The sequence below is a fragment of the Apium graveolens genome, chromosome 2 (genome assembly GCF_009905375.1).
Source record: "Apium graveolens cultivar Ventura chromosome 2, ASM990537v1, whole genome shotgun sequence".
Taxonomy (NCBI): Eukaryota; Viridiplantae; Streptophyta; class Magnoliopsida; order Apiales; family Apiaceae; genus Apium; species Apium graveolens.
This window is the reverse complement of record NC_133648.1, coordinates 20,105,136-20,116,424: the sequence shown is the minus strand read 5'-3', so window position 1 is coordinate 20,116,424 and position 11,289 is coordinate 20,105,136. Positions and strand designations below refer to the sequence as shown.

Here is an 11,289-nt window from a genome sequence, read left to right as displayed (position 1 = left end):
CCCTTATGCTATTCATCTAAAACAAAATTATTTCATTTATATTCTATCAATTTTATTACTTTTTGTACTATTAGCAATAAAATAATATATATAATACAAAATGGTATAAAATTTGGTGTGTAAGTTGTAGTTAAATATGGAAATAATATACTTTTAACACTAATTTAACGTTAAAATCATACCAAAATAGTGTTATATATTGGAGATGCTCTGATCTCCTTCCCCAAGGTCCTTCCCCAAGGTATGCCTAATATTTCTTCATTTAGCAAAAAAAAGAGATTAACCAGGTTAATACGCCTAATGTAATAGAATAAATACGTCGTACTTTCTACAAATTTGTTCTAAAAACACATAATCACGCTACTATCTATCAGACTATCCCTGATTTCAAAGCCTATCTTCACGTACCTTCCAGGTTAAAATATTCAAATGCCTTTGAATTCCCACAAGGCAGGAACTATGAAGGGTCATCATCAAATTATTAAAACGATTACGTCCTCAAATTAAATATCGTTCTTAAAAACATAAACTAAGAAAACTAAAGCAGAGACCTTCATGGTTACTGAACTACTGAGTAGAACCATATGCCAAACAGAAGCTAACTCTCTCTTCTAAAAAAGCATATACAAGTTTTCCACGATATCAATATAAAAAAATTGGCACAAAGTTCTTGTTTAGCACCAACCAACCTCAACCTGTTGACTAGGGGAGCCTGCTGCCGGAACTGATCAATAATACCTACGAGGGCCACGCTCGAACAATCTTCTGGAAGGGCATTCATATTCTCTGTGGCCCATTCCACCGCAATTGTTGCATATCATTATCGACACACAGCCACGGGATATGTGACCAGGATTCCCACATGTATGGCAAATAATGTCACGGAAAGGTCCTCCAAACATTTCTGGTTCTGGCAAACTGCCCTTGGGACATTGGCGAGCTACATGCCCCGATATGTAGCACAAGTCGCATACAGGTTCATTGCTACAATCACGGGCAAGGTGACCAGTTTTGCGGCAGTTGTTGCAAGCTTTCTCGTTGGTACAGTGAACAGCAATGTGGCCTGCCTTGTAGCAGTTATTACAGAGCCTTGAATCATGAGCTGGCAAGCTTGGGTTAAAGCAATCACGCGCCAGGTGACCCATCTTGCCACACATGTGACATACTGGATCGTTGGGGCATTCACTCGCTTGGTGTCCTGGTTCTTTACAGTTCCAACACATTGTTGTGGAAGTGCACTCAGCAGCAATGTGACTGAGATGAATAAAATTTAAAGCAAAGATGAGAAATATAAATAAACTAATCGGCATGATCAAATTAGTTGCTAATAGATATTTTGTCTAGTTTTGTAGACTTAAGAACATTTCAACTCAATCTGGGAGATAAATCTTAGCTAACCCAAGTACCCAACTCAAAATTTACAAAATCTTGTATAATCCCATATACAGTTTATATTGCAATTATTCCCTGAAATAGTATGGACAGCTACAAAAGCATGCATATACCCATTAGCAGCAGATTACACTTCAAATTATTATGTAGCAACAGAGAATTCATGGAAGACCAAAATTAGTAATGGACATGAGAACAGTTCCAGAAGAATGCAGACTATATACCCGGGAAATCCACAGTTGTTGCAAACAGTCACATTTGGACAATCACGAGCAAAGTGGCCAGGCCGTTTACACTTGTTGCACAGATAATCTTGCCTGGAAGATGAGGAAACCTTTTGTAAGACCAAACAAGATTATTTTTTGAAGCAAAACTTATACAAGTTTGTGAGCAACATGCACACCTCTTAAATCCAATTTTTTGGCACCTGATCATTATTTCGAGGATGTAAAGAGTTTGAATGTGACAAAAATGATGTAGTATTAGTTTAGGTAAACAACTGTATGCCTACATATTATCTATTAAATAACAGATGTATCATGTATCCACTTCACACCATCCTATAATATATTTTGCTGCCACGGGATGAACTACTATCATAATAACGCCTCTGATGAAGAAAAACTGAAAACAGAGTCTTGCACATTCATGATGGTTATGTTAACTTATTGTGTTGGCTTTGATAGAAAATACCATTAAGAACTACCACAAAAACCATTCTCTCTCAACTTTTTTTCGTTTTTTAACTTTCTATAAATTCAACCGAGTGTTTCTTCCTTTATAGAATAAAATGCATTTTAAGGCATTTAAGGCATAGAATAAAATGAATTTTATAAACTTTTAACAACAAATCTATTTCTAAAAAGTTTTTTTTGCTGGACAGTTGCAAATTTATGATGTTTAACCTAAACAAAATGCCATAGTATAAGTTGTTAAGACAGTTAGGTGCTAATGTATGAAAGCTTGAAGTGAACAGCAAGATGATTAGAAAGCTAAACGTCATTAGCACAAAGATGATAAACAAAACCATCATCTTAATACTTATGTGTCACAACTGAACCACAACCACCAATAAAAATTACCTGAAATCTAAATTTAGAAAACTACCCATAGCAATTGCATCTTACAACAACATCATATATAAAACACAAAAGCCCTCAAACTAAAAATCCAAAATCATGAATTGCATGCCATGACAGGAAAAGTGTTGCTAAAGAGAAGAACAGAGGAATGACAAAAGCTTAATAATATATGAATACCTTCGTTGATCCCTTCTGTAAGGTGCATCCCGATAATACTCTCGATCTCTGCTACGAAACCTCCTGGAACGTGGGGAACTTCTCCTGTCTGGACTCATACTGATTCGTTTTTATTTTCTTTTTCTTCTAAAGTATATGAAGCAAACAACTTCTTAATCCAATAACAACAGCAGTTCATAAAGCCAAAGGAATCTACCAAAAGTCATCAATTGCCTACATCACCATTAAATAGAAATATATCGAAAAACTGAGGTCAGCAAGTCTTCTCTAGTTAAACACAACACAAAGATGAACATCCTAAAAACATGTATTCTTAACTTCAAAAATCACAAACCACATTGCATACTCTAAAATCTTAATTAAAAAAAACTGCAAACAACGGTACAAAAAATTATTCATGGGATGATAAGAAGTTAGTCTTAATTGATCATTGAACTACACCCTAGTTTCATATTTTTACTCGGTTAATGTTCCGTTTACTTGATATCTTGTTACAACACTAGCATTACACGACCTATTTTCCTGTTTAACCGATACACATCCTTCACATAAATATATATCCAATCAGGTATGACGAGCATTCTTCATTTCTTAATTATATGATGTTACTGTATTTTTTTAGTCCAAACTAAACAAAATTGAGGTACATTTGTAATTTTATCTCCGGATTCCATCATGATAATAATAACCACAAACACACACGATCCAAGAATTAATCTCGAAAAATTATTAAAACAACATGATAGACTAGAGTATGATCCACAACAAATAATAAGAGATCATATAACAGCCTCTATAATAAACTACAATTCAATTCACTTTCATCAAAAATCACACACAGTGACACACACACTAGTAAGATAATTAAAAGAAGCAAAATAAATGACGCATGTGAGTGCATATAAATGTACATAATTAATACGAATAAACGTACGGAATGTTGAGCAGAGCTTATTGATGAACAACGAAACCCTAGATGAAAACAGTTAATAATATGGCTTCTCTCCCTCTTTTACATTCACGCTTTCTAATCCTGTTACGCTGTCGTTTTTGTTATGCTATGCATGCTTTTTTCTTGCCCCCCTTCTTTATTTTCTCATTTCATATGTCATCTGTTTCATTTCTGTCTAATTTCTAAAATAAAATTGTTTCAATAATTTCCTGGTGAAAAAAATTATTTCGAATCTATAGTATAATCAGATATAATTACGAGTAAATTAAAAAAATGCACAGACACGACTGAATTTTTAAAATGGAACATGTTATTTCTCCTGACTACTAAATAATTTTTCAAATGTAACATTTTTTTAAAATTTGCCGAATGTCATATCACGTCATACACAAGAATTTTGGAAACGAGTTTGGGTTACCCAACACTCGCTCTTTCAAAATTTATATTTGATTGGAAAGTAACATAATGAGGATAAAAAAATTGAAAAATGGGTGGAAGACTGTCATGAAACCACTCGCTCTAAAATCTCAAGGTGTTAGAGGGAGATCATTTCCGGCCCTTAGTCGAAATTTCATGTATGGGTCGAAGAGTGGATCAGGCACATCTATTTTTGGGCATTAATTTACCTTTCGTGTTCACAATAAATTATGAGAAATATTAGGGTCAGAGAAACTCTGTTAGCCTGAACTGTGCCGGTAACCAGATGTGAAAGTATCAGGTATATCAAGTTGTAGCTGCAAATAAGTGACTCTGCAGATGAGCATATTCTCAATAAGCATTAGTGATGTATGGGATTGCCTAAATATTCTCACACCATCAGTGTTCGATTTTTTCTAGCTCCGGTCACATATATTACCTTGGTTGTTGGCTAATAGAATTTCACTGATGTCAGTCGAGACAAATATATTGTTGATTGTGTACCAGTTCCGGCCTACAAACAGAGACAAAATCAATCAAAATAGTACCAAACCTCCATAGCAAGCTCACTCTTGATGAAGAGGTGATCAAGACTTATTACTCACTAGAAGACTTGAGTCATCACCATATTTGAGTTACAAGTTACATTGTAAAAAAACGAGAACATAATGAATCCTGAAACCATCTACAATTCTTCCTCCATCCGATTTCTGAATGAAAAAGGCCAGATTACCTTAGCATTTTATACTTGGAGCCACTTTTTCATAAGCAATCTAAAAAGAAATAGAGAAATATAAAATTAAGAGGAAAATTGTTGTGATAATGGTTCTTGCTGGCAGTAGGTTCTAGCATAGCTTTGAACTTTCAAAACAAACATATGACATTGGCTGTGACCTCACTGTTACCTAGTAGCTAGATTTCAAGTTTTTTTGTCTGTTGTCACCCTGGTTCCTATTTCCATCAAATAGACCATCTCGGACAGCCAAACTGTAATTTTAGACAGTTTTCTTTTAACACAGGGTTTTAAATGGCCAGGAGAGCATATTGTTAATCCAAAGTATAAAGTTTTGACTTTTGTAAATCAATTCACATGGAAGAAGTAAACGTAACTACTTACATAGATCTTGAGATGACTAGTCAAAACTTTGAATTGCTCTCGACTTGCTGCAATATGCTCTCTCTTTCTCTACACATATATAGTGATAATTTCAATCCACGATCTGGTTCTTCCGACGCTGTGCTGGACCCTTCTTGCGGTGTAGTTACCATTGAGTGCATGCAAAACAATACCGGAGGGGGGTTTGAGTCGCCTCCAGTATGAGAGTAAGAACTCGCTTTTGGTGGATGAAGATAGAAATGTAAAGAGGATGTGGGTGTGTGTATAAGAGTGTATTAAAGTGTGGAGAAGAGAGTAACCCCTAAACCCCGAGTTATTTATAGCCTAAAGGTAGGGTTTAGGGATTGGTACCTTTCAATCACGATTTTATTGCTGGGGGCGGAGGACGACTGACACGGATGGATTTCTTACACGTGCCTAGGCAAGGAGCGTTATAGAATGTGCCAAGGGGGCAGTAGAATTGGCTTGCTCATGTCCTGAGCTGGACCAGAACTGGGTTGAACCTGACTCGCCCTAGAGCAGGATTGAACCCGGGTTGAACCGGTTCGCCCAAGAACAGGGACTGGGATGTTTATATGATAGTATATGATACCAACACAAAATATAGTGAGGAACTAGCAAAGCTAGTTATGAAAGTCACTACCTACATTTTATATTGCTCCTGCTTATGCTGCATCTTAATGATCTCCGATGCTGCAACAGACACTTTAACTGCGAATCAGACCCTTAGTGATGGAGAAATCGTTATTTCTGTTGTAAAAAACTTAGAGAAGAAAAAGACACCTACATTTTGCAGTAGCAGTACAAGTTCTCTGCAAAATGTAGGTGTCTTTTTCTTCTCTAAGTTTTTCCAACAATTTCAGCTCATGGAGAGTTTGAAATGGGATTTTTCAGCCCTCCAGGCCAGCCCCAAAATCGATATTTTGGTATATGGTACAGGAAAATATCAAGGGGGACAGTTGTATGGGTTGCTAACAGAAAGAATCCAATAAATAATACTACTTCAGGAATTATCAGAGATGGTAGTAGGGGATTTATTTTAAGTACTAAGGAAAGTACTGACAACATACTTTGGTCGTCACATTATTCAAGATCCGTAAAGAATCCAGTGGCTCAGCTATTGGATACAGGATATCTTATTTTTTAGGATGAAAATCACAGTGAGCAGGATAAGTTTGTGTGGCAGAGTTTTGATTATCCGGTAGATAATCTCCTTCCATGCATGAAATTTGGAGTGGATTTAGTTAGTAGCATGAGTAGAAACATGACGCCATGGACAAGTGATGATAATCCATCTCCAGGAAATTTCAAAGACCGACTTGATCCTAATGGTTAGCCGCAGTTACTTTTGTGGAAAGATTCAATTCTTTGGTACAGAACTGGACCATGGGTGGCAGGTACTGGTCCTAGTGGTCTCCCTTCTCTAAATCCAAATGGAGTCTATACATCTAAGTATGTTATAAATCACAAGGAAATCTATTACACTGCCAATCTTGTCAACACTTCTAAATCTACTATAACAAGGCTGATGTTGTTACCATCTGGGTATTTACAACGTCTTCTGTGGAACAGACACAAAGAAGAGTGGACTATTAATCTGAAACTTCAAGTGAGTGATTGTGATCATTATGGATATTGTGGAACCAATGGTGTGTGTAATATGGACAAATATCCTAGAAGTGAATGTATGAGAGGGTTTAATCCAAAAATTAAAGGAGACTGGGCAGCAGCAGATTGGTCTAATGGGTTGTACACGCGATGTGCAGTTGAAATGTGGGGATGAAGATGGTTTCTTCAAGTACTCAGGTGTTAAACTGCCTGTTACTCGGTGGTCATGGTATAACACAAGCATGAACCTCGCAGAATGTGAAATGGAATGCCTGAAGAATTGTAATTGCACAGCTTATTCAAATACAAATGCTACAAACAGAAGTGAATGCCTGTTACGGTTTGGTGGTCTGATTGATACAAGAGGCTACTCATAAAATGCATATAATCTAAGTCAGGCTTGCTGCCTCTGAGTTATGTGACTCATCTTTGTCCAAGCTATTATATCTTATAATATCTTCAAATTTTCATACACTTGAGTAAGTTTACTTTCACCATGGTTATGATTTGTTATGCATCAGGAAACAAGGGTTCCACACAAAAGAAGCGAGTTCTGCTCATATTAATATTTGTCTTTGCTGCAATAACTGTAATACTGTGTGTTCTTTGGTTGTATGCACTAAAGAAAAGATGATTTGAGAGAATAGGTAATGCCTCTTTTTATTACCTTAAACAGTAGTCAGATTTTCAATGAATTTGTCTAGCTTGTAGAAGCTAAATTGTCCACTTTCTCCATCCCCCTCTATAAAAATGATGAAAAACGGGATCAGTTGACTCCGGAACATAAAGTAACAAACAAGAAGGGATGTAAGGGCTAGAGGTAGAGTTTCTCGGGTTTTATCAATTTGAAAATCCTTCCTCAATTTACTATGATCAGTGCAGTGAGATTTGTGGAACTAATCAACCCAGTCCTCTCGTACCAAGGTTGGCTCCTCGTTAAAGTGCAAACTCATTTCTTAGTCACCAGGCTGAGCGCACCTTTGGTACTTCAGTAGGGCGAGCTGTTTGATAGCGACTTCTTTCGTTTGGTAGGGCTGCGAAAGGCTACTTCAATCTAGAAAATCGCCGGAGTGCAGGGGTTGTTAACCGAAGTTTGGGGCTATAGTTGACTTTACTCCTGGCGCAGTTCCTTTCCCTCTGCTTTGGTGAAGCCGTGCATGAACTTTTGTGCCAGTGCTCCTGGTCTAGCCGGCAGCCGCTATACGTATAACGGCCAATACTTCCAATCTTAATTCCACATAGATTGGTTCTTCAAATTATTGAAAGTTGAAGTACTGTTTCTCGGTTATGTCATGTTTACCGTCACTTGTGCAGGGCTAATGCGACCTAATGACAGTAACAATTTGGATTTACCCTCATTTGACTTCATACATATTGCAAATGCCAGCAATAACTTCTCCAACAACAATAAAATTGGAGAGAGCGGCTTTGGAATTATTTACAAGGTCAATGTCTTGATACATGTCATGTTAATAGTTACTTTTCTATCTTTATCACAAATCAAAGACTAACTTGTTATGTCAAATTCTGAATGCTTGTTCCATTCTTTTAGAACCAAGTTAAAAGAGATGCATGCATGAGTAAATATCCTTCAGAGGACAGCATGCAGCAAACCTAATATCAGTAAAAATAGAAAGAAAACAAGATTTTTAAGTATCAGGAGACATTTAACCTGGAAATATGTTTGTATTAACTATTTAGTACTCCTACTGTCATATAGATAAAAAAATTAACTTTGGACTTATCTTTGTTTCCCTAAATAAATAAAGATATATTTATTTGCATGGGAGGTTAGAAGAAGGACAAGAAATAGGCGTAAAGAGGCTCCCAAAGATTCTAGACAAGGAGCGAAGAATTCATGAATGAAGTTTCATGTATCGCCAAACTACAGCACCGAAATCTAGTGAGGCTTCTAGGCTGCTGCATTGAGAGAGGGAAGAGGCTTCTGATCTATAAATACATGCCTAACAAAAGTTTAGATTTTTTTTATTTTTTGGTACGATCCTATCAGATACTACTTCTGGTTATAAATTATGAACTCAGTGCACCCAATTAATTTCTTAAACAAAAAATGTGTTTGAACAAAGTACATCACAATTACAACGTGGATTAACTAAGTAAAGCCTTTGCAGATAAGGAATTATGCAAATCATTTGATTGGTCGAAGCGTTTCAACATTATAAGAGGGATTGCAAGGGGCATACTGCGGTGGCGGATCCAGGGCCCGATCGGTTTCAAAACAGATGTTTTTATCATCCAGAACACAACCTCAACCTTACTGGACATGTAAGTGAGCACACATCTACTAATTTTTTAGGTATGGAGAAGCTTTAATGAAGGAAATCTTGCGGACATTGTTGATGGTATGATTTTGGAGTCGAGTAATGAGCATAAAGTGTTCCGAGTTATCCAAATTGGGTTATTATTATGCATGCAGGAATATCCAGAAGATAGGCCGAACATGTCATTAGTGTATCTAATGCTGACTAGTAATAACGCATTGCCCCGTCCTAAGCAACCAGGATTTTTCTCTGAGAGAAGAAACTCGGGATGGGCATTTCCCCGCCCCGCCTGACCCCGATCCGATCCCCGTCCCGAACGGGGCGGGGAATCCGGGATTTTTTTGGATACGGGGCGGGAATCGGAGATATATGTGTAAAAAAATTGGGGATCGGGACGGGGCGGGGGCGGGGATTAGTGTCTCCCCGTCCCGATCCCCGACCCTAAATTGTATTTTAAATAAAAATAATATTGTATATATATAAATATCTCAAATAAATATTGAAATATATAAAATATATTATTATTTTTAATTTCTTATCTCCTATATAATTTAAATGTACTTATCGTGATATTTTTTCATTATAATAATATTATTTTTGTTTATTATTATACTAGAAATAAATATTAATTCAAATTAAGGTTAAACATTAATATTAAATTTAAAAGAAAATCTATATATTATAATTTACTATGTGAATTTTTATTGAAAAATATTATTTAAAATTTAATTTTTATAAAACGAATAAAAAAAAATCCCCGAATCCCCGCAGGGATCCCCGTTTCCCGTTTGGGGCGGGAACGGGGAGTAAAATAATCCTCGTTCGGAGATCGGGGCGGGTTTGGGGATCGATTTTGGGTTCGGGGATAGCACTCCCCAACCTCGAAGTCCCGAACCCGAAGTGACCCGATGGCCATCCTTAGAAGAAACCCTTGTGTGATTGGTTCTTCACCAAGCAACCTCGCTGCATCTACTACTTTGATCCACCCAAGTATCTCATTTTTGTAGATCGTAATTTGCAAGTGTCTGTATTTATATTGGAGACAAATGAGAATGCAGCCCTTTGTAATCTGCAAGTGTTTGTATTTGCAGAGAATGTGCTTACAGAGATAATAGGGTGTCATTTAGCCACACTATGGTACCGTTTGATGCTTGTTTATTGCTTATTTTTGTTAATTTGTGTTATTTTTTCCAGGAAATGTTTTTTTGTAAGTAAATCCCAGGTGCAGGGCACCCTATTTGAATGCTTGGATAGAGGCCATGGAAGAATATGTACACTTACAGTTTTAACATCCTCAACTAATGTGATATCTCAAAACCTAAATCCAAAACAACTTGATTAAAATCCCCAAAAGATATAACTCCTCAAAATTTAACTGCTTAACTTTTACATAATTCATTTAAATTCAAATTTAAAACTATAAACTCTTACACAATTTTACCAAATAAATCAAACTCCCCGTGCTCATCCTCCTATAAAGTAGTCCGCCTAAATAATAATTATCTACAAGGAGAAATAAGAAAAACAAAGACTTGCATTGAATGAAAGGCTCATGATAACTCTGGTGAGCGGGCGGTTCCGTCCGATGCCGTTCCTAGACCTTATGAATAAGAAGTAGCTGCTGGCTGGGTATCTGCAAAACAACACCGGAAGGGGGGTTTGGCTCCCACGGCGCCTCCGGTGTAAGAATAAGAATAGGGTTTTGGAGAAGATGAAGATGTATGTATGTGATAGAGAGGTTGTTGTGTGTATATATGGATGTGTGAGAGTGAATGTGCCAAAGTGTGAATGTTTTTCTAACCCCTAAACCCTTCATCATTGGGGGTATATTGTTGTGAATATGTTGTGCACTTGATGATTACCTAAACAAAACATCTAAGTAGATTTTACTTAGTGAAATAATGTAGCACTCGACGGATAAGAATTATAGTCCCGACGGATAACTCAGTTTGAGTACCGACGGATGAGTAATTTATTATCCATCGAGTGAGTAGCTTATATAATGATAAGTTTGTAGTACAGTGTTGTATGCACCTTTGTATAGAATCTGAAGTAGCATATAAGTCATGTTGACTTTAACTAGATATGCAGAATAGGTTGATTAACTGTACATAAGCAATGTCTTGTAATTCTGTATAAGTGAAATGAAGTCAAGTGCCAAAATAGCTATCAACGGATGCTTAACAAAGCTTCGACGGATGATCAAATGACTTTCAACGGATGTTCAAAATAGCAGTCGACGGATGATCAAGTAAGTCATCG

The 11,289-nt window shown here is 36.6% G+C and overlaps 2 protein-coding genes across 2 annotated transcripts; one reads left to right on the top strand and one right to left on the bottom strand.

Annotated features, from left to right (window-relative positions):
• Positions 1-388: 388 nt before the first annotated feature.
• LOC141705855 (uncharacterized) lies at positions 389-3,679 on the bottom strand. The gene is made up of 4 exons (XM_074508730.1): positions 3,586-3,679; positions 2,652-2,864; positions 1,617-1,709; positions 389-1,254 (listed from the first exon to the last, which is right to left on the bottom strand). Exons 2-4 carry the CDS (start codon positions 2,747-2,749, stop codon positions 729-731), a joined length of 717 nt encoding a protein of 238 aa, XP_074364831.1. The 5' UTR covers positions 2,750-2,864; positions 3,586-3,679; the 3' UTR covers positions 389-728.
• Positions 3,680-5,110: 1,431 nt separating this feature from the next.
• Positions 5,111-9,320, top strand: LOC141686281 (G-type lectin S-receptor-like serine/threonine-protein kinase At4g27290). The gene is made up of 7 exons (XM_074491325.1): positions 5,111-5,335; positions 6,001-6,063; positions 6,285-6,468; positions 6,535-6,746; positions 6,853-7,027; positions 8,060-8,190; positions 9,063-9,320. The coding sequence occupies exons 1-7, from the start codon at positions 5,111-5,113 to the stop codon at positions 9,318-9,320; spliced, it is 1,248 nt and encodes a 415-aa protein (XP_074347426.1).
• The last annotated feature ends 1,969 nt before the right edge of the window (positions 9,321-11,289 follow it).